Source organism: Podarcis gaigeae, assembly GCF_964106915.1.
Source record: "Podarcis gaigeae genome assembly, chromosome: 14".
Taxonomy (NCBI): domain Eukaryota; kingdom Metazoa; phylum Chordata; class Lepidosauria; order Squamata; family Lacertidae; genus Podarcis; species Podarcis gaigeae.
The window spans coordinates 41,816,061-41,839,973 of record NC_139690.1 but is presented as its reverse complement, the minus strand read 5'-3'; the positions used below and the strand labels follow the sequence as shown (position 1 = coordinate 41,839,973).

At 44.6% G+C, this 23,913-nt stretch overlaps 1 protein-coding gene across 2 annotated transcripts; it reads left to right on the top strand.

The window, feature by feature from the left end:
* The first annotated feature begins 176 nt into the window (after positions 1-176).
* FOXL3 (forkhead box L3) lies at positions 177-22,950 on the top strand. 2 transcript variants are annotated; one of them, XM_083711790.1, is made up of 4 exons: positions 177-214; positions 12,056-12,184; positions 14,787-14,955; positions 20,829-22,950. In XM_083711790.1, exons 2-4 carry the CDS (start codon positions 12,078-12,080, stop codon positions 21,303-21,305), a joined length of 753 nt encoding a protein of 250 aa, XP_083567916.1. In that variant the 5' UTR covers positions 177-214; positions 12,056-12,077; the 3' UTR covers positions 21,306-22,950. The 2 variants fall into 2 exon arrangements, with proteins under 2 accessions (XP_083567916.1, XP_083567915.1); XM_083711789.1 differs by lacking the exon at positions 177-214 and adding an exon at positions 11,568-11,800.
* The last annotated feature ends 963 nt before the right edge of the window (positions 22,951-23,913 follow it).

Genomic DNA, 23,913 nt, shown 5'->3' with positions numbered 1-23,913 from the left:
AGATCACAAGACACACCTGCCTTCAAACGGAAGGGCATGTCTTTAATCAAAGCAGCTCCTTCGTAGCATGGAGATTTTGTATCGATAAGGCAAAGTGCAGAGACCCTTTTTCCTCCCTCGCCTCCTTTGAATTCCATGGCGTTCAAGGAGGAGATATGCTTCATTTCCTGATTAACCGGGCATTTCCTTGGCTCTTTCTGTAGCTAACCGGGAGGTACGTAATTGTCGACAGACAAAAGTTCTGAGACAGGAAAGCTGCCTGTGTATTATGGTCTACCTTTGTGGGCACCGCTAGTGAGATAGAGGCATCCTGTTATCTACTACTGGAAGCTACTCCTAGAACAGATAGACCTTTGGCGTATTCCGGTAGTGAGGTTTGCAGGCAGAAAAAAAGTCCTTGTAAAAATTCATCAGCATTTGAGTGATGAATACACATCCGTTTGTTTATCTAACAGCTCTCAGTACCCTTTTGTTGCCTGCTGAAGACATTATTTAGACAAGCCTACCCAGATGTTCAGAAAGTTTTAATTTCTTTTAGTCTATTTGATTGCAGTTTTAACCTTCCATATGTTTTATATTACAGTTGTGAATTTTTTTAGTGATAATTCTATTGTTCTATCTTTTTTGTATACCACTTTGAGGTTTTTTCTGCAATCAAGCAATATATAAATCTTATTTAAAAAACAAAAACAATGAACTACATAGCCAATCCTCACCCCCTAGGCTATAAATGGATGTGGATAATACAATAAAATAGAAAATGTGCAGAGCTTTGTAAACTAAGGTTTGCTAGAAATGCAACTCATCCTTTCAGGAAATAAGGGATATCTATGTTAATGGTGTTTTCATTTTTATAGACCTGATACAATTTCTATTATACCAAAAGTCTGGAATGTACTAATGAGGTCTCTGAGGCCCTTTTTGTAGCTCCTTCAATATTTCATACCTGTTTTCTGTGATTGTTTTGTTTTATGATTGATTTTGCATTTTACTAAAACAAATAAATAAACAAACTACACTTCCCAGGATTCCTTGGGGGGGGACATGATTTTTAAGGTGGTATCAGAGTGCTTAAAATGCAGATGTGACCTAACTTAGCACCCACTAGGAATGGGACATAACACTGGATACAAACCATTCCTTCCAGCATTTGGATACAAACTGTTATTTTGATACAAATCATTGTTTCTAGTGTTTGGATACCAACTGTTGGTTTGATCCAAACCATTGTTTCTAGTGTTTGGATACAAACCATTGTTTCTAGGAATTTTTATGATGAACACACAATAAAACAAAAGGTGGGAGGGAGGGAGGGAGGAAGAGAGGGAGGGAGAAATGAATGAATGGGAGGAGGAAGCTGCAATTTTTCCCTTCAAGGAATTATTGACACCAGCTCCAAAATACTGTGTTAGCAGAAGACTTATCTGCTCCAGTCTTCACAGTAGGGTTATCTGTCCCTTTAACGTGATAGATGGTTGGAGACGTGAAGGATGATAGATGTGCAAGTCCAAGTGGTGATTTAGGAGGTGGGGAGCTTGGTGTGTGAAAGAGAGAGACTGCCTGTCTTTGGTGTAATGTTACACAGAATCCCTGACATAAGCTCTATCAAGGCTTCACTCTGGCAGCAAAATTTGCCTCACAACTGTCACTTTCACCAGCAGGCAATTTTCCCAGAATCAACGATGAGGCTCGTTAAAAAGAACTTTTCTCATGCTCTTTATAGTAAAACCAAGGAAGGGTGACTTGGGTCAGTACAGACTGTCCTCAGCTAAAGTCAGGATTGGCTAGGCATTTACAAACTTTTTGGTGAGCAACATTGGAGGGGGGATTTTGCCAAGGAGAATCATCTGATCCCAAGAGTTCTGTCCAGTCTTTAAAGGTTCCTCCAGATGACCCATTTATTGAGTGCTGGTCCTTATTTCCTTGCACAAAGCTTACATGTAAATTAGATGGTTTTCGGTTTTTACTGAGCTCTAGTGGGGTGTATGGGACGCGGGGTGGCGCTGTGGGTAAAACCTCAGTGCCTAGGACCTGCTGATCGTAAGGTCAGCGGTTCGAATCCCCGCGGTGGGGTGAGCTCCCGTCGTTTGGTCCCAGCTCCTGCCCACCTAGCAGTTCGAAAGCACCCCTAAGTGCAAGTAGATAAATAGGTACCACTTTATAGCGGGAAGGTAAACGGTGTTTCCATGTGCAGCACTGGTGCTGGCTCACCAGTTGCAGCTTCGTCACGCTGGCCACGTGACCCGGAAGTGTCTTCGGATGGCGCCGGCTCCTGGCCTCTTGAGCGAGATGAGCGCGCAACCCTAGAGTCGGTCACGACTGGCCCGTACGGGCAGGGGTACCTTTACCTTTACCTAGTGGGGTGTATCTGCCTGGGAATTTGTAGAACCCCCCCCCAAAAAAATTAATAATATTGCGAGTCTTTATTAATATATAATTTGTGTGTCTGTGTCTAATCTTTCCCCTTTCTAAAATTTATTTATTGGTGTGTTTTGCTTTTGTAAATCTGCCAAAGAATAAAATAAAATGAAATCAGGATTAAGGGGTTTTCTTAGGGTGGTGGTGGGTGGGTGTGTTGTGTTCCATTGGTGAAGTGGTGGCACTTGACCTTTTTCTAATAGATGGGGGGGGAGAAAACATGGGGGTCGAGGAGGGTCAGTTTGGGGGGAGTGAGAAATGTCACAATCTTTACCTGAGGAATGTTGAAGAGTATGGGCTTTGCACACCTGTGGACTGTTTTGGCCTGGCTGGAATGTGTCTTTGAACTCCATGTTTCATATTTGCCTGGATGGAGGACAGAGGTGTGTGTGTGTGTGTGTGTGTGTGTGTGTGTGTGTGTGTGTAACCCATTCTTCTGCAGAAAAGCAAAGTTTGCATTCATTGCTCCACCTACTTTTGCTACTGGCCCCGCCCACAACTTGCATGTGGTCCTCAGAAAACTGCCCAGAAGGGAGCTGCAAATCTCAGAATGGTTTATCAGTCGATCACCCTTCACAGGGAATTCTGGAAATTGTAGCCATGTAAGGGGGAATCTGTAGCCATGTAAGGGTGGCGCTGTGGGTAAAACCACAGAGCCTAGGACTTGCTGATCAGAAGGTCAGCGGTTCGAATCCCTGCGATGGGGTGAGCTCCCGTTGCTCAGTCCCTGCTCCTGCCAACCTTGCAGTTTGAAAGCACGTCAAAGTGCAAGTAGATAAATAGGTACCGCTCTGGCAGGAAGGTAAACAGCGTTTCTGTGCGCTGCTCTGGTTCGCCAGAAGCTTCTTAGTCATGCTGGCAACATGACCCGGAAGCTGTACGCTGGCTCCCTCGGCCAATAAAGCGAGATGAGCGCCGCAACCCCAGAGTCGGTCACAACTGGACCTAAGGGTCAGGGGTCCCTTTACCTTTACCTTAAGGGGGAATAGGCCCCTCCTAACAACTCTCAGACCCTTAACGAACTCCAGTTCCCAGAATTCTTTGCGGGGTAGACATGACTGCTTAAAGCAGTGTTATAGTGCTTTCAAATATATGATGCCCATATATTCTCAAGCTCGGGCCCCCAGATAATCTTGGACCACAACTCCCATCATCCCTAGCTAGCAGGACCAGTGGTCAGGGATGATGGGAGTTGTAGTCCAACAACATCTGGGGACCCAAGCTTGAGAAAGGCTGCCTTAGACGGATTCGCTTGCACCCCTATCCCCTTGCAAGCAGCAGGGAGTGTTGTTGCATACAGCAGCCAGCTACTTTCCACAGCTGCCGCTCATTTTCTTTCTGAATCTGTTCTCTCGGCAAAAGCAGTTTAATTAAAATTGGTGCGTAGCTGTCTGATGCCTTTTTGGGCACCAACGAAGGCGGTGAACATCTGGAACAAGTTCCTCGTCCACAGTTAGTGTTTAAGTCAGAATGTAAACACTTGCATTCGTCCAAACAAGCCTTTAATTGGCTAGGCGGTGCTGTGAAGACCAGTGGAATAGTTCAGGTCAGCATCTCTTCAAATATGCAATTGTGGGAGGCAGCTAAGTAGCACCCCGGTTTTATTTAGGTGTATCTTTTTATCATGTTCTTCAGCCCCCCGAAAATGTACTCCGAGTGACTTACAAGCCATTAAAAATAAAAGAAGAAGCAGCAGTCCCTGCCTTCAGGCTTACAATCTAAACAAAGCACAACACAAAAGGAAAATGGATTGGGATGGGAGGAGGAAATAAGCAAAACTCGGACTCAAGTTCATAGTTACCAATTATTTATTTATAAAAATATTTCTATGCAGCTCATACAGATATTATTAATAAATATGTGGTTTAACAATCCATTTCTCTTCCCAGTGATTTATGGGAATTGTAGCTCTGTGAGGGTAAGGCGGCATTCCCAGCCCTCTTCCCAAGTGCTGGGAAAGTCATGACTTGCTTAAAGTAGTATGATACTGCGTTAAATGCACATTGCAGATGGAGCCCTGGATTGTGCAAGTTGCATCTTGACTACTCATATTGTTTCCTTCTGTTGGCTACTTAGCTTCACTACATTTGTAATCTGTCTTTCCTCCAAAGAGCTCAAAGTAGCATCTATAGTTCATATATACACACACATTTTATCTTCACAACAACCCGGTGTGGTAGGACAGGCCCAAGATCACCCAGTGAGCTTCATAGCCAAGAGAGGATTCAAAGCTAGGACCTCCTTTGTTGTTGTTTAGTCATTTAGTCGTGTCCGACTCTCTGTGACCCCATGGACCAGAGCACGCCAGGCACTCCTTTCTTCCACTGCCTCCCACAGTTTGGTCAAACTCATGCTGGTAGCTTCGAGAACACTGTCCAACCATCTTGTCCTCTGTCGTCCCCTTCTCCTTGTGCCCTCCATCTTTCCCAACATCAGGGTCTTTTCCAGGGAGTCTTCTCTTCTCATGAGGTGGCCAAAATATTGGAGTCTCAGCTTCAGGATCTGTCCTTCCAGTGAGCACTCAGGGCTGATTTCCTTCAGAATGGAGAGGTTTGATCTTCTTGCAGTCCATGGGACTCTCAAGAGTCTCCTCCAGCACCATAATTCCAAAGCATCAATTCTTCCTCCTACACACACATAAACCCCCACTTTCTCCTTCTCTTTATCTCAATTCCAGGACAAGCCTTACCTGTTTCTGACTTTTATGCACCCCACAAAGGTGTAGAGCAGCTTCCTCAACCTCGGCCCTCCAGATGTTTTGAGACTATAGTTCCCATAATCCCTGACCACTGGTTCTGCTAGCTAGGGATCATGGGAGTTGTAGGCCAAAAACCTCTGGAGGGCTGAGGTTGAGGAAGCCTGGGGTAGAGTTTCTGTCCTAAGAACAGGCGATGATTTGACTAGCCAGAATATAATCAATTACAATTTGAGGTCACCTGGGAAACATCTGTAGCCCTTTGCTCTGAATTTCTAAGTGAAAAGCTGTAGGTGCTGATCAATTAATCTGTTACTTTAATTGATTTACAGTGCAGTCACAGAAGTAGAGTTCAATGAGACTTACTTCCACACTTGGACTTATTTCTGGAGAAGAAGATCCACAGGTCTGTACACTAAATCCCTTTGTAATCAACTGAAAAGTTATCCCTGATTAACTGGGTGAGACTTTGCCTTTAAAAAAATAATGTTAATTACCGTATTTTTTGCTCTATACGACACACTTTTTCCCCTTCAAAAATTAAGGGGAAATGTGTGTACATCTTATGGAGCGAATGCAGGCTTCTTGGCTTCAGTGATAGCAACGCGAAGCCTCCGAAGTGCAGAGGGAGAGCTGCCCCCGCGCTCCGGAGGCTTCACATTGCTTTCGCTGAAGCCGTCTGAAGCTCCTGAAGCGCAGCAGGAACTCCGAAGGCTTGCGGATAGCCACCTGAAGCCTGGAGAGCGAGAGGGGTCGGTGCACACCGATCCCTCTTGCTCTCCAGGCTTCGCTTTGCTGGAGAGGCGCTGCACAGTTTTCCTTCTCTGCGCAGCGCCCCTTCAGCGAAGCGGGAGGAGAAACGGAAGGGGCTCTGTTTCTCCTGCCGCTTTGCTGAAGGGGCGCTGAGCAGAGAGGGGGAGAATTTTTTCCCCTGTTCTCCCCCTCCTATGGTCCGGTGCGTCCTATAGGGCGAAAAATACGGTAATTTTAATGAAGGCACAAAAAACTGCAGAAAGGAATTTCCCCTTCACCCTCATATATGAAGGAATGCCTATTTTAAGATGACATATAAGAAGCTGCCTTCCACCAAGTCAAAACTATGGGTCCATTTAGCTCAGTATTGCCAACACTGACTGGCAACTGTTCTCCAGAGCTGGCAGCGCCACCTGCCATACCTGGAGATGTTAAAGATTGCACCTGGACCTTTTACAGGCCAGGTAGATGCTGTAAAATCAAAACACTTGACAAAGTTGCTAAAATACCTTGCTGCATTAATCACCTTTATACTAACAATTGTCATTTTCTATGTTTCTAATATTTGCTTGGTATTCCAATTTTTAAAATATCCTTTCCCCTATTCCCATTGCCCATTGCACCCAGGCCTAGACTTGGGATTGGATAGAAAAGTAAACAATTATTGCTCCCTTTTATTAACAGTTATGGGATGGGGGGTTGGAATAATCCCCCCCCCCTGGAATTATAAAAAGATCCAACTGCATGCATCACGTTCTTTTAATCATTGTCATAATGATATAATATTTCAGCTCAGTTTTAATATGAAAGTTTTATTTTGCTCTGGCTTTCTCTCTTTTCACAGAAAGCAAATCTTACACGGCATTTTAATCATCCGCTTAATCTCCCAAATCAAATAGTTTACAGCTTTACATTCTGGAAATATACACCAGAAGGGGTGAAAAAAGTGCCCAGTAAAATTATGGTTTTATGATAACGCTGGGTATGAGTTACAGTTTCCCCAGTAAAATCACCGCAGCTAAACAGATGCTAAGGCAAAACCATTGCTCAGCTTTACTCCTCTATAATAATTGGGACACCTGCTAATGTTGCCATTGCAGTTAAAGGTCCTCCTATATTTCTTTTGTAAACATTCTTTTGGGGAGATTTATCAACTGGCCATAAATAGTCAGCCAGGGATGAAATGCAGCACAGAAGGCCTTAAAACAAAAGATACACTGCCATTTGGATTTCAAAAGCACATTGGCAGAATTTGGTTGTTGTGTCTATTTGCTCATTGTAGGAATCCAAATTCCTACTTTGTTTGTTGACTTTAAGTAATCTAGGGCAGTTGTCTAGTTGTTGTTGTTTTTCTAATCTGCAAGAAGATGCGCCCAATGGCCCATGCTTGACATTTGTTTTTAGAACAACCACAACACGCCCAAACAATGCAAGGCAGACAAAACAGGGTAAGTTAAATTTAGCACGTTAGAGCAACTCGCAAAACAGAAATGTTGCTAATATTACCAAAATGCTTTCAGCTCCCTGAAACTCCTATAGGTACCGGTAGGTTGTGTGAGAAAATTTTACATTCATATCCCATTTCATTTTAGGAAAAATTCCAGGCTTGATTATTGTAACTCGTTCTACGCGGGGCTGCCCTTGAAGCTGACCTAGAAACTTCAGCAGGTGCAGAATGCTGCAGCGAGACTCCTTACAGGGTCCTTGTCATGGGATGACATTCATCCAGTGCTTTACCAGCTGCACTGGCTCCTGGTGGAGTACAGGGTCAGGTTTAAGGTGCTGATTTTGACCTTTAAAGCCCTATGCAGCCTAGGATCCTCGTACCTACGGGACCGCCTCTTCTAGTATGCCCGCAGAGGACCTTAAGGTCCACAAATAACAACACTTTGGAGGTCCCAAGCTACAAGGTGGTTAAATTGGTCTCAAGTAGGGCCAGGGCCTTTTCAGTACTGGCCCCGACTTGGTGGAACGCTCTGTCCCAAGAGACTAGGGAAGTGGGAGACCTGTGGCTCACTGGTCGCACACTCAAAAGGTCCCAGATTCAATCCACAGCACAGCTAGGAGAGGCTCCCCACCAGAAATCTTCGACAGTCACTTCTAGTTAGCATAGACAATGTTGAAAAGATGGCCTGACTCAGTATAAGACAGTTTTCTACATTGTTGGTTCCAGCCAGCCACGCTCTCCTCTAAAATATTCCATTCCACCACCCCTCACACCGACTTCTCCCTTTCCTTCCAGGGCTGGATTTAGGTTTGATGAGGCCCTAAGCTACTGACGGTAATATGTCCAGCTGTCCTTTGTCAACAACAAATTGTCACTGCTTTTTTGCATTGAATATATGCTGCATGGTAATTTATGGACCTAAAGCTGTTTGCACATAACAAATAGGAGAGCCTACACAACACAAAACACTGTTGATGTATGTAGGTTTTATTCTATTTATTTTTTTATCTTATATTTTGGAAATGTACATCCAGGTTTTGTTTTTTCTTTAAATTTTTTTTGGGGGGCCCCAAGAGAGTGGGGCCCTAAGCTATAGCTTGTTTAGCTTATACAGTGCTACCTCGAGTTACAGACGCTTCAGGTTACAGACACTTCTGGTTACAGATTCCCCTAACCCAGAAATAGTACCTCAGGTTAAGAACTTTGCTTCAGGATAAGAACAGAAATCGTACTCCGGCGGTGCGGCAGCCATGGGAGGCCCCATTAGCTAAAGTGGTGCTTCAGGTTAAGAACAGTTTCAGGTTAAGAAAGGACTTCCAGAATGAATTAAGTTCTTAACCCAAGATACCACTATACTTAAATCTGGCACTGTTCCCTTCCCTTCCCTAATAGTCAATTAGCATTCTGCGGCTCCTGAGCATGCTCAGTTCCCATTTGGCTCTTTTTGAGTCTCTTCCCCTCCAAGCACACACTCCTTAAGGTTCTAGTTTCAAAGATTTTTAGCACATCTGAAAGCCTTGGGGTTCTCTTGATTCTGATAATACCTTCATCTTGCACATGGATGGTGCTGTTTTGGCGATGTAAGGTTCTGCACTCCACCCCTGAACTTCTGAAATGGAAGCAATGGGAACTTGGCTTTCTATGCTTGGTGTAGAGATGCTCAAGGCATAAGATGTGCCACAAATTCCTGCACTCTTTGCTGTGCCTCCGTGGACACAATATAGGGCAATCTGAAACCAGGGATGAGAGAATCTGTCTGCTTCAGTTTCTCCCCGTTTCTCATTTTTCCAGCCTAAAATTCAGTTCCCCACATTTCCATTCAGTTTCGTGATTTTTCTTCCTTTTTCTTTTCTTTAAAAAAGTCCTCGTGAGAATCCATCAGGAGTTTAGTGCAAATTGCTTCTGATCAACCCATCTTCCCTATGCATTTAGTCTAATAAGCATATTTTTTTCCAAAACATTCTCCTTTAATATCATGTTTTGGTGTTTGCTTCTTTTTCCCCTTCCTAAGATAGATACATTTTTAAGGACACTTTTCACCATAACATAGACATTTGGCTTGGCTGGAGAACTGCATAGCAAAATTTGGAGAAGTGCGAATTTTGGATGATCACTGAGCTTCCGCTTGTAAAAGTGTGTAATTGGTAGATTTGCCTTTAAATGCAAACTGATTCAAATTCCTCACCATCTCAAACCACCCTGTTGTCTGCCTCCAGAGTGTATGGAATAAGAACACATTAAGTTGTTAAGAAAGAGTGCTACATAGGAGGGGTGGGGGACCTGTGGCCCTCCAGAAATTGTTGGGCCTCCAGAAATTGTTCTTCGCCCAGAGTGGCTGGAGAAACCCAGCCAGATGGGAAGGGTATAAATAATTTATTATGGCCAATGGTCAGGGATAATGACAGTTATGACATGGCCAATGGTCAGGGATAATGACAGTTGCAGTCCATCAACACCTGGATGGCACTATGTTGTTTAGCTCTGATTTACACACAGAGAGAGGCTTGGTTCACACACATCACGGTAAGCCAAAGCTAAGATTAACTCAGTACTAGGATTCTAGATTTAGGTAGGTATCTGTGATGTTAGTCTGATGCACTCGAAATAAATTAAAAATTAAAAAATTGTCCAGTAGCACCTTAGAGACCAACGAAGTTTGTTCTGGGTATAAGCTTTTGTGTGCCTGCACACTTCTTCAGATACACTGAAACAGAAGTCACCAGACCCTTATATATAGTGGGATGGTGAGGTGGGGTTTGGGGAAATTAGGAATTGAGGTGAAATTCAATTCAGGTCTCATATAAAGCCAAATCTACCAAATTTGCACATCCTAAACCAACATGTGAACTGAAGCATAGCTAGCCTTTGAAATTTGCACTCATCTGAATTTTGCAATGCAGGTCACCAATGAAACAGTCTTTACAAAAATGAGTTTATTAGGAGAAAGCATGCATAAAAATGAATATGTGGGTGAAGATAACATTCAGAAATCCATTCTATTAGGGGAAACTGCTTGCAAAAATGTGCACACGTAGAAATGAAGCAGGTACTTTCTATTTCAACCTTGGAATGTCTGCTGAAAACATTTCTGTTCCACCAGGATAGTCTGAACATAGTTGTCCATAAAATCGTAGAATCGTAGCATTGGGAGGGACCCAGAGGATCATCTAGTCCAGGCATGGCCAAACTTGGCCCTCCAGCTGTTTTGGGACTACAACTCCCATCATCCCTAGCTAACAGGACCAGTGGTCAGGGATGATGGGAATTGTAGTCCCCAAACAGCTGGAGGGCCAAGTTTGGCCATCACTGATCTAGTCCAACCCCGTGCAATGCAGGAATATGTTCCATATGGGGACCTAACTTGCAACCTTGGCGTTATCAGCACCACACATGGAGCTATCCATGTTCTGATAACCTCCAAGTTGTACAATTGCAATGCCGTTCTTGGCCAGGGAAACATCCTAAGGGCTGGTTGGAAAAGTACCAAGGGCCACATTTGACCCCTGGGCCTGAGATTCCCTACCCTGATGTAGAGAATATTTCATTGGTTGGACCTTCTTTTGTTCCCTCCTTTCCCACCGTTTTCCAATCCAGCCAACCCTCTTCCAAAGCAAGCCACCGATTTACATTGGCTCCTCTTCTTCTCAGAGTAACTGGCTTCCTGGGGGAAGTGGCTGTCTTCAAATAATTTAATTATCATGTAGCGTGCACACCTTTCAGGGAACCCCCTCCTTTCCCATAATGAAACCGTAGAATGATTTGCCTTTAGTTTTACAACACATGTTGGAAACCACTCCAAAGCATTGCAAGAGAAGGAGGAGAGAGAGAGAGAGAGAGAGACTATCAAATTGTTACAGGATTGGATGCCAACACAGAGAGTTATTAGTCTAATTCATCCTACAGATCAAAGCCCACACAGGCAGCTATCCTGCCTACAGCTATTTTCCTTTTACTTTCCTACTTGACAGTAGTCCCCCCCCCCACCAGTCCTTCTGTTCTGTCCTCTTTGACACACACAGAGACACACACATTTGTGTGTATTCCCACCCCCCTCCCCAGTTGTGGAAACAGAATTTACGCCCGTTGTGGGGGGGAAGGCGGTTTAAAAAACAAAACAAAGCAAAACACCAGGATGGGCAGTTTGTCATGTCCTCTCAAGGGGGGTTTTATTTATGACTCAATGAGGGATGGATTTTGGAAAAGAAAAAACACAACAACCCAGAGTGATTGGGACTGTCCTACGTCTCCTTTATTTGTCTTAAACACCAAGGAAGAGAAGGAACTCTGGAGCCTTGTTTAGAAGAAAGAGTTATGAAGCCAGTTGGGCTATTTAATTTGGCCACATTGTGTATGTCGTTGGCAAGCGGGAGGCTGGTGCCCATCTTGCCAGCGGGGGACCACCCAGGAAGCCAGGATTGCATAGCTACTGGCTGTTGCATACACCCAAGTTCAAAGGTTCAGGAGAGACCTTTACCACACTTGAATCGGTTAGTCGCTGCCTTTTTCATTTTCCTCCAGCGAGAGCAGGGGGAAGGGAGAACGAGCCCACCGAGGATATTCAGAAAGGGTTGTTTGGGGACTCCAAGGCTGCAACAACAAAAATTGCCACTGTGTGGATTAAAGCGGGGGGGGGGGAGAGGAGGGAGGGTGGAAGCAAAGAAAAAGAGGGAGGAGAGAAGAAACAGAGAAGCATCATTCTTCCACCTCTCTCCCTCTCTCTCTCTTTCTCTCCTACTTCACAGAAGCCAAAAGAGGACAAGGAATATGTTTGATAACACCCAGTACCCCTATAATTGCTTTAATTACGATGGGGATGATTACCCAACCTGCAGCTCTGATGAAGAGAAAAGGTTCACCAGACCAGCATACAGGTAAGCTTAACTTTTCCAACTCTCTTTCTCTCCCTCTCTCCATATTGTCAGTTGCTGGGGAATTCCTCTGTGATTCTTTGCAACACTCATCCATAAGCATCTTCCAGGTGTGGGGAAACAAAAACAAAATAAAATGGATATGGGGTTGCAATGATTTTGGGGTGTTGTTTTTTTTAATGACTCATTTTTATGCATTTCAACTGCTTGCATTATTTTACAAATAGGAGCCAGTTTGAGCTTGGGATTTCAGCCAGGGGGACTCCAGACTGAAGTGGCCAAAAACGGTTTGCTTGGGTGGCCTCAGTCTGATCAGACTTGCCTACTGCAGAGGGTTGTTTGGAGGATAAAATGTGTACAGTGTCATAAGTATTTCCCCCCCAAAATGTAGCCTTATTTAAGTTTTAGAATTGATGTAACTGATAGGGATTGCTGTCCTCTGATCAATCTCCAACCCCGCTCCCCATTCTCTGCAACAATCTAATGAATATGTCTTAAATGCATAAGGTGCTAAATTAACCACTTTAGGCAAGGATATAAGTGAGATACTCAGGATCTGAGTCTCTCAAGCAAGTCTGATTAGTCACTTCTAAATCTTTCAAAACGGCTGGATTTTGACTTACTAAGTAGCTAATCAAATGTGCATATTACAAAAAAAAATCTAGGTTCTTTTTTGAGAGATTGAAGGACGCTTATCGTTACTGAGCAAAAACTTAGCACTCATTATTAAAAGAGAAGATTGCCTTTAACCCTTTCTTCTTTATTTTCTATTGCATTAACACCACACCTTAAAAAATAGAGTATGTCCTTAACTCTCAGATCCCTTCTAAAGATTAATCAACCAAAGCATGAGCTGATTAATCCACTATTTACATTAAGTTGCACTTCCCAAAGATCACAAAGAGAAATACTTCCTGTTCCACTATGCACAGTTGTATGGGAATAACTGGGCATCCAATGCATGTCTACTCATAGGCAAGCCCCTTTAAGTTCTGTGGGACTTACTCCCAGGTAAACATGTGTAGAATTGTCACCTGAGCCCCCTAGAACTCACGCCACATCCAAGTCAACCTGGACAGAACCGAATTGCAAAGTGATCCTTTGATATGAAGTGCAACCGCCTGCCACAATTCACAGGAATTTCAGTGCTGAGAAACTTCTGTTGTTGTTGGTTTTTCAAAAAAAGTTGCAAAACGTGCCTGGGCATGCTTTTTGGTGGTGCTGTGTGTTTGTGTGTTTTAAATCAAAGCTCTTTCACTTGAGTGGAATGGAAAAACAGTTGCCAAAACAGAGAGATTACATTTCTCACTGTGCAACTGGAAGAATCCTTAAGTATTTTCCTTATACTTAAAATGGGCAGTCAGCAGCAGTCCTGCTACTTCTCATGCAATAACGGGCCAGTCATTGCTGTAGACGAGGGCTGAAGGAGAATCCAGGACATCTCTACTAGGTGCAAATCCTACTTTCAGGATCTCTTTTTAAAGAAACATTTTGTGCTTTCCGCAATCAACTTTCCTGAGTCATAAACACCCAGGTGTTCTCAGTGGGAGGATGTGACTTGATTTGAGAGCTAATGTGAGATTTGAATTCAAATTCCAGCCTGTGGACTTTGTTTGTCGATGACTTGGAAGTTTTTCCAACTTACCCTCTTCTTGTTGCAACTCACCCTGGGACCTTATGACAAAAGGTAGTTAACTTCAATGGGTCTACTATGTGTAGAGCTAGTGTTGAATACAACCTAATACCCACTGACCCCACTCATGGAGCCCAGTGCTTCAAACAACTCTCTCAAGATACTATCCAAAGAAAGTGGGCATCTCAAGAGCAGCGCTGTCCAATGGATGGAGCTGTGCAGTGCAAATGTTAAGAGCCTGAGCGATGAGCGGGAAAGCTTCCAGTTCAGTTACCACACTCAAGCTTCTATCTCTCAGTCTCCATTGGTAATATGGGAGACAGTGTGGTATAGCAATTTGAGCGCTGGACCAAGGCTGATTCAAATCCCCACTGAGTCATAGAGGTCACTAGGTGACCTTGGGCAAGAAACACACACTGCCTCTCTGTCTCTGATCCTATCCTACCTCATAGGGTTGTTGCGCTGTGAAAAGTGGTGGTCATCGTCGTCATCATCATCATCATACATTACTGCAGCAATGATTTGAGAACCTAGAACAGCATTATGCATTAAAGATATCTAGGGCTGGATCCTGACTAAGGCTAAAGCTGTAGTCCTACTGAAAACAAAGGCTCTTACTTCCGAGGAAGCGTATTAGTTATTGGGTGTTGGGTCTCATTGTTACGTAGGTCCCATTGTTGTTATTTTGGTTTCAATGGGACCTCTCTGCATAGTTAGTCCTGACTTAATTGAAATCCCGTTGATGTCAGTGGGAAGTCACTGCAACTAACAATCCTATGCATGTCTATTTGGAACAAAGTCCTTGCCATATTCAGCGGGGCTTATTCCTGAATGTGTATTGTTTAGGATCGCAGCCTTGGAGTTAGATTGAATCTTATGTGATGTTGCTTCCAGAGTCTCTATGCCCGTAGCATTGACACCTTTCTATACAGGACGGTATTGCGATTCATTTTCTTTTGTTTCATGTTGCAGCTACATCGCTTTAATTGCAATGGCCATTCAGCAGAGCCCCTCCAACAAAGTGACTCTTTCTGGCATTTACGACTTCATCATGAAGAAATTCCCTTACTACAGGACAAACCAGCGAGCCTGGCAGAACTCCATCCGCCACAACCTCTCCCTCAACAGCTGCTTTGTCAAGGTAGGACCAACAAACCACAGCAGCTGTCCACAACCTGGAAAGGGAGTCTTGGGTTCTGCAAGCTGCTCGGTGGGGAGCCCTATTTGCAAGAGGATGCTGTGCACATCTGGCTGTAGAATCAGCTCAGATGTGGCCATAGGGAACCAGCGCTGTGCTGAAAACTGGCTCTTGATTTCTCCACTGTGAAAGGAGGCTTTCATTAAGCCTCTCAGCGCCAGTTGCTGCAAATCACAAACTGGAAGAGCTCTGTTGCGCTCACATCCTGCTTTCAGGCTTCTCATGCACAAATCGTCGTCGTCATTATATTAAATTTGTATACTGCCCTATACTCATAGATCTCAGGGCAGTTCACAACATAAATTAATAGTGGAACCTCAGGTTGCGAACGTGATCCGTGCAGGAGGCACGTTCGCAACCCACAGCATTCGCAACCCACAGCGGCACGTCTGCGCACACACGGGTTGCGATTCAGCATTTCTGCACATGTGCAAAGCGCAATTTAGTGCTTCTGTGCATGCGCGAGCGCCGAGACCTGGAAGTAACCCATTCTGGTACTATCGGGTTCAGCGTGGTTCGCAACCCGAAAATGCACAACCTGAAGGTCTGTAACCCGAGGTATGACTGTACAATATAAACAACACAAAATACACAATAAAAATAAGAATATAGACAACCCAATAATCCCTCCATCCATAACACTTTTAAAAGGGCCACTGTGAGAATAATAATAATAATTTATTATTTATAACCCTGGGTTTCCCCAGACACTCTGGGCAGCTCCCAACAGAATATTAAAAACACGATAAAACATCAAACATAAAAACTTCCCTGTACAGGGCTGCCTTCAGATGTCTTCTAAAAATCAGATATTTATTTATTTGACATCTGATGGGAGGGCGTTCCATAGGGCAGGTGCAACTACCGAGAAGGCCCTCTGCCTGGTCCCCTGTAACCTCGGAGCTGGATCTCAGTGTCCAGACAGAACGATGGGGGTGGAGACACTCCTTCAGGTATACTAGAACAGGACTAGAGCCATTAGCCTGATTCAGCAAGAATTTCCTTATGTTATTATAATCACAGATTCATAGGATTTTAGAGTTGGAAGGTACCTCAAGGGTCATCTAGTCCAATGTATGAATTACAGTTAAAGTACATCTGACAGATGGTTATCCAACCTCTGCTGAAAAATGGGGGAAATGTCTACCTCCTTCTGAGGTAGTCCACTCCACTGTCAAACAGCCCTTTCCATCAGGAAGTTCTCCCTGATGTTTAGCCAAAATCTCCTTACTTGCAATTGGAATTCATTTGTTCGGGTTCCACCTTCTTGAGTGATTAGAAAACAAGCTTGTTCCACTTTCTATGTGACAGCCCTTCAGGTATCTGAAGATGGCTATGATATTCCTCTCTCTTCTCCAGGCTGAACATGCCCAGATCCCTCAACCATTCTTCATAAGGCTTGGTTTATACTCCATTTGCATGTCTCCATCTCTGGACCCTTGAGAGATGCTTTAGGGCAGGGGTCAGCAAATATTTTCAGCAGGGGGCTGGTTCACTGTCCTTCAGACCTTGGCAGGGAGGGCAGATTATATTTTGAAAAAAAATAATGAACGAATTTCTGTGCCCCACAAATAACCCAGAGATGCATTTTAAATAAAAGGACACATTCTACTCATGTAAAAACACATTGATTCCTGGACTGTCCGCCGGCCAGATTTAGAAGCCAATTGGGCCGGATCTGGCCCCCGGGCCTTAGTTTGCCTACCCATGCTTTAGGGTTTTGGTGGGTGTGGAGTTTTGAGCTTCCTTTGGCATTGTGAGGTGGCTGAGGGTGTTCTTTCCAAGAAATATAACTCCAACTCTTTGCAACCTCCTTGGCTGCCTGTGCTTCCTGATCTGACGTCTTCCTTCGAACTTTCATTGAAGCATGGGCACCCAGGAGACCTGTAGTTTGCAGGCGATTTGTAGAACGAAGGAAACGAAACTCAGAAACGCCCTGGGTCATCTTGAAAGCAGAAGAAGCACATGCACATCTGACCCAGGGAAGTCTCACCAGAATGTGCTCTCCTTTTGGATAATTTTTTAAAAAGCAACTTATTTATGGAGAATGACCAGCAAGGAACAGGGAGACAAAGACAGGAATAGGTTTTCAGCATAGCACTATAGGAAACGAAGAAAGCTCTATTACAGCGGTTCTCAACCTGTGGGTCCCAAGATGTTCTTGGACTACAACTCCCATCATCCCTGAGCTCTGGCCTTGCTAGCTAGGGATGATGGGAGTTGTAGTCCAATAGCATCTGGGGACCCACAGGTTGAGAAAGGCTGCTCTATTATGATGGGTGAAGCTGTTTGTCCATCGAGGCCTGAATTGTCTTCTCTAGATGAGAGCATCTCTCCGGGGTCACAGACAGGGGGCTTAGGTTTAGCTGGTGCTTTTGACTGCAGATGCCAAAGATCTGACCTGGAATCTTCCATATGCAAGGTGTGCTCTCTAGTATAGAGCCGTGGTCCAAGCATTCTCGAGGTGCAGCTGCATGAGCAAAAATATCCCCTCTATTTCTGAAGTCCAGGTTGCGAGTGCTGTGGCTGGTGATGGTTGGCAACTATGGTGACTGGTTGGGTGGAAGGCAGGGAGCCCAACAGTAGGTGGCGCCAGAGCCAATATCAGGAATTGCCCATTAATTCTCAGTTTGCCCCATCCTCCTCCCTGCTGGGTTCTGCAAAGGGCAACAAAGACTATGAGGAAGAGGAAGTGGACCGGCAGTGTCAATTCCTGGACTTGTTGTAAGCAGAAGGGCAGACGGGTGAGAGCTGACTGAGAATAGATGGAGGTTAGTGGGGCAATTTCCTTAGTGGAGAAACATCCATGGGCTGTTGCTTATGGAGCTAAAAATGCCACCACCATTACCCCACACACAGAGGGTATTTGGAGGGGAAAACTTAAGCTGGAACCTCCAACAACCGAGTGAGTACTGAACATGCTCAGTGGACATAGTATGCTGGCTGACTCTTGGGTGCGATGATTGAAAGCCAAGTGGGAAGGGGAATGGAATGGAGTTTCCTGTACAAGATTCCTTCCACGCTGCAACATTTTGTTGCAGATCCCATATTTCACAGGATTTCTATACCGCTAAATCATCTGTAGCTTCTAAGCGGTTTACACATTTAACTCATGATTTCAGCTTGTCCTCAGTTGCAGCCACTGCTCTTTGATGATAATGCATAGGAGTGCTACTGTACATTTATCAGCTCATGAGCAGGTGGAAGGTGTGCTGAGTGAGATGCTAAATGGCTGTGCAACCCAGGAACATGAAGGTCATCTGGAGAACAGGCAAATGTTACATAGTGGGACCTGAGCTCAGTGGTGGAGCACATACTTTGAATGGAAAAGGTCAGTTGTATCACCAGTGAAAAGCATCAGGTAGCAAGTGATGGGCAAGATCTGTGCTTTGGACCCTTGGATAGATGCTGCCAGTCAGTGCAGGCCATGCTGAGCTAGTTGGATAAAGAGTCTGAGCAGGCATCATTGCAAACACAAAAAGGGAACGTCATGCAATGGTGTGGTTCTTTTTGTGTGGCATTTTACCGATGTCCTCGTGTGGTCTTGCAAGGGGGGAAAATATCTAAATATAACTGTTCCTACAATCATATGGAGATTGCTGCTATCTAGGGATGTGGGAGAAAATTGATTCAGTTCACATTTAAGACAAACATACCTAATTCGCACCAAAATGCAACCTAAAACACAGCCATCCTTTGAAATTCACACGTCTCCATATTTTGGGCTGCAGTTTTTCAGCCAAGTTATTTGTACAAAAATGTGTATACTAATGCAAAGTGTGGATATAAATGAATGCAACATGCAGAATTGCATTACACTGGGGAGAGTTACTTGCAAAGATGTGTATATTAGTCAAAACTGAATGTATTTATTAGGAGAATCTGCATTAAGTTGCTGAGGAATTTTTACGGGGATCAGCAGCAACATATACCTGTGGAAATATGGAAAACTGAATTTAAGATTGGAAAAATGAGAACCTTGGAGAACCAAAATTGATAGATTTGTCCATTCCTCCTTCTATGAGTGTATGTTCTCAATGCAGGTTCATAACATAGAGGGGAGAAAGATGCAAATCATAGCCAGAATTAATTATTTTTTTAAAAAAAAATTATCTGCATTGATCCAGAATTCAGAAGGGGAGGATCTTAGGGCAGAGCAGACCCTTGGGATGATATAGCAAAAGCATTGCACACAAACACACACAGAATATCTGTGCACCACTGTGTATATGACCAGATACTCTCCAGATATTTTGAACTACAGCTCTTGTCATTCCTCACCATTGAGCCTGCTGGCTGAACAGGGAAGATAATAATAATAATAATTTATTATTTATACCCTGCCCATCTGGGACGCGGGTGGCGCTGTGGGTTAAACCACAGAGCCTAGGGCTTGCCAATCAGAAGGTCGGCGGTTCGAACCCCTGCGACAGGCTGAGCTCCCGTTGCTCGTTCCCTGCTCCTGCCAACTTAGCAGTTCAAAAGCACGTCAAAGTGCAAGTAGATAAATAGGTACCGCTCCGGCGGGAAGGTGAACAGCGTTTCCGTGCGCTGCTCTGGTTCACCAGAGGTGGCTTAGTCATGCTGGCCACATGACCCGGAAGCTGTACGCTGGCTCCCTCAGCCAATAAAGCGAGATGAGCGCCGCAACCCCAGAGTCAGTCACAACTGGACCTAATGGTCAGGGGTCCCTTTACCTTTACCCTGCCCATCTGGCTGAGTTTCCTCAGCTACTCTGGGCAGCTCCCAATTGAGTGTTAAAAACAATACAGCATTCAATATTAAAAACTTCCCTAAAGAGGGCTGCCTTCAGATGTCTTCTAAAAGTCAGATAGTTGTTTATTCATTTCCTTGGCATTTGATGGGAGGGCGTTCCACAGGGCGGGCGCCACTACCAAGAAGGCCCTCTGTCTGGTTCCCTGTAACCTCACTTCTCGCAATGAGGGAACCGCCAGAAGGCCCTCAGCGCTGGATCTCAGTGCCCCAGCTGAACGATGGGGGTGGAGACACTCCTTCAGGTATACAGGTATATAGGACCGAGTCTGTTTAGGGCTTCAAAGGTCAGCACCAACAAGATCAGTAATAGAGGGCAAGCCGCCTTTCCGGAAAGCTTATGTGAGGAAAATATGAGGATATTTTCCTCACATAACTCCTGATAAGCTTTGGAGAAACTCCAAAGCTCTGTGGAACACAGTTTGAAAGCCACTGTCCAAGGTTGGTAGGGAGAAAGGGAAGCTCAGCTCTAAGTAAATGGAGATCATTGAAAATATCATTTCGCCCTCTTAGCTGCTTCTGGATGGAAGGATAGAAAATGCAGATATTGTTTTCTTCTGATGTATGCTAGTACATAGCAAATGAAAGAGGCTATTTGCCTACAACTTCTCTAATTAGAGAGCCTGGTCTTCAACAGTTTGTCATATATGTTTATACGAGACTAGCATTTAAATGGACACAGATGTGGAAGCGGCTGTGTTTGTAGCACACACGCACACAAATGCCGATTTCGGGTTTTGCTTTCGCCCAGGCTTCAGCTCCACAATCTGTTCTGAATGCTGTGCATCAACCTTAGACCTTTGGAATGAACAGCAGTAAGAAAACCGAGAGAGTTCCTATGCATGTGCAGAGTGCATTCCCTACCCGACTTGAGTACCCATCACCCACTCTCTTCCACTCTTGGATTAGGGGATAAAGGTCTGAGATGAGGGAAAGGTTGCAGTTTCCAGACAGCCTTGACAGATGGTTTTATATTTCTCTTAAGACAGAATGGATGCTTTATCTCTCTTTTTTATTATTATTTTAAAAACAATGAATTGCAGGTTCCCCGGACAGAAGGCAATGACAAAGGGAAGGGGAATTACTGGAGCTTTGCATCGGGATGTGAATCTATGTTAGACCTGTTTGAAAACGGGAACTACAGGAGGAGGAGGAGGAGGAAGAACGTCAAAAGGGAACCCAGAGACAAACGGCCAAATGGTGGGAGCGACTGCTTGCAAGCTCTGTCCCCGGTGGATTCCGGATTCCCCGGAATCAACTCCTGTCCCGGTCAGAGAGTGCAATCCCAGCCCAAAGCTTTGGAGACTTGCGAGCTTTTTCCAAACACTGCCGCCAGCCGAGAGAGTCTAAACAGCTCCTCCATAGGAAAATCTGACTCCGAAATTAAATTTAGCATTGATTACATTCTCTCCTCCCCAGACCCTCTGCCTGTCCTGAGGTCTCCGTATCACACGGAAGATAATAAATACCACCTCTTGGATTCTCAGCAGCTGGTGAACCTTCAGTTTTGGACAATGTGAGCTTGCAAACTGGGGAAGCAAACTGAGAAGGAACAAGGGACTTTTTTTCTGTCCGACAGTCACTGCAGTCGTCCTCAGGAACAGAGATGCTTCATTGAGCTATTCAGTATCTCAAAACTGAATTTCTCTGAGGTTGGAAACTTACCACTAAACCATCCTACTGCTTGTGAACTTGCTTATGGGTCTGTGGCACTTGCCAGTTCCTGCTTGAATCGAGTGTATCTGGTGGCCCCTTTCCTTCCTTATTGGGCCCAGCTGGGCTTATTCTGAGCACACCAAACAGCACCAAGTAGCTGGGTCAAGGTCAAGCTGTCATTTTCATTTCCCACAATGCCCCTAAAATGGGCGGGGAGCACCTCTGGCCCTCCAGAGGTTGCTGAACTACAACTCCCATCATCCCTGATCATTGGCTCATCCTTGGTTGGACACTGATATGAGTTGGAGTCCAGCACTGACTGGAGGACCAAAGGTTTTGCGGCCCTGCCCTAAAATGATTGCTAGACCCGACTGCTTGGAGCTCTGGTCTGAGGGAAAATATTTAAAGGAAGGGTTCAGGGCAAGAATCAGTTATTGGGGGCTGTCAGGTTGATAGGGTTCAACCCACAAGGATTCCAAGTGTGAAGCCAGCCTTAATCGGCGGTATAAAATAAAGGTTTTCTTTTCCACAGTCATCTGATTACACTTCACCACATTTCTGTTCTTTCAGGATGTTGGAATTACTGTGGCCAGTTTTGTTCTATGGTTGCTGTCCACACACACACACACACACACACACAGAGAGAGAGAGAGAGAGAGAGAGAGAGGCAGGGGGGGGGGTTCAGCCAAAACTCTGGCACCTCTCAGCTGGGCACCATTGCCATTCTAAGAGCACTAGGAAGGTGTTCATGGTGAGTTCCAGCACCTCTTTTTCTAGAAAAATAGCACTGCAGACACAGGTGTATTTGTACTTGCAGCGATCACACAGAATCAGCTCAAGAAGAAAACACACACATACCAGAAGTGAGCCAAGATTTCTCAGAAAACATTTTTCTGAGGAGAATTTCTGATATGGCTCCCTAGAAAATAAAACTTACTTTGCCAAATGTTCTCTGAAAATTCTTTACAATTCGTTTGTGTGGCAGCCGCCGCTTCCCACCCCTACAATGCTCTGGAACGACACTAAGTCTGGGGTATTGTGGATGGTGCAATTTGGTGGGTAGGCCGCCAACACAGTTGCCGTAGAAACGACATCAACAATCTATGCGAAAAGAATAAAAAAGCTCTACTGCTACCCACCCTCTGAGAAAATATTACAGAATTTTTTAAAAAACCTGGATAAATTTAGTGGTTTCACCACACACACCCCAGCATTTCTCTGTCAACAAATAGTGCTGATAATTTAGAGAAACCATTTGTACATTACTATTATTGGTTATTAAATTTGTATACCACCCTTCACCCATAGATCTGTGAACCGCCCTGAGACCTCTGGGTATAATTCAATAAATAATAATAATAGGTCTCAGGGTGGTTCACAGCATAAAAATACGGGATAAAAACACAAAATACATAAGCAAAACAAAAACAAACCGAGCCAGAGCCAAAGGCAAGCAGAACCAACCAATTCTAGATTTGTCCCCATTCTTACTCTCCTCCCTGTTGAGTCCTACAAGCACAGCATTGAGGTGGAGGAGGAGAAACTGATAGCCATTGCCACCTCTGGTTGGGTTGCAAGTAAGCAAGCAGGCAGGCAGGTGGAGACTGGCTAAGGTCAGTGGCACATCTGCCCTAATGGACCATCCTGTACTGCTTCTCAGTTCCCTTTTTCCCCATAAAATGTGTGTAGAGAGGTTGTGCCAGCCTTAGAGCCCACCATCTTCTAGTTTCAATGGGAGGGAGATGGTTTTGATGACCAAAAAATGGACTCAGAAACTGTATAACAGAACAGAACAGATCTCCCCAACCTTTGCCCTGCTGGTACTGGTAAAGGCGGTCCATCTGCCATTGGTTCTTACTATCACCAGTTGCTCTGTAAATGTGCATTTCCTTCCCAAATACCTGCTTAATTGTGTGTGTCCTCAAACATCCATAGCCTGGACCCTCCCTCTAGTGCTGCATCTCCAACATCCTGGTTAGTAGCGGACCACAAGTTATTCCTAAACCGCAGACAGAGCACAGTCTATAGCAAGTACAATTCTCTCTCTACCTGTGTCTATGCTCTAAGAATGTAGGACTCTACCTGGGATCCTCATATCTAATAATTCACCCACCTCCATTTGGCAGTATCTATGGCAGCCTTCTCCAACCACATGCCTCTCAGATTTTGTTGGCCAATGGTCAGGGATGATGGGCATTGTCCAAAACATCTGAAAGGTACCAAGTTGGGGATGGTCACTCCACTATATTCTTGACCCATTTCTCAGATTTCCCCAGGATTGTGAAGTTTATGCTGTTTTACTTTCTCCCCACTGTGCTCAGAGTTACAGCAGCTGGAGGAAGCAGGCAAGGTATGACTCAGGACATATGGACAAAGGCTGTTATGTGGAAGTCAGTCTCCAAATTCAATGTTCTTTCAATCCATTGGGCCCAGTACTCGGTTCACAGGAGTAACCTTCTTCACTGAGAGCGT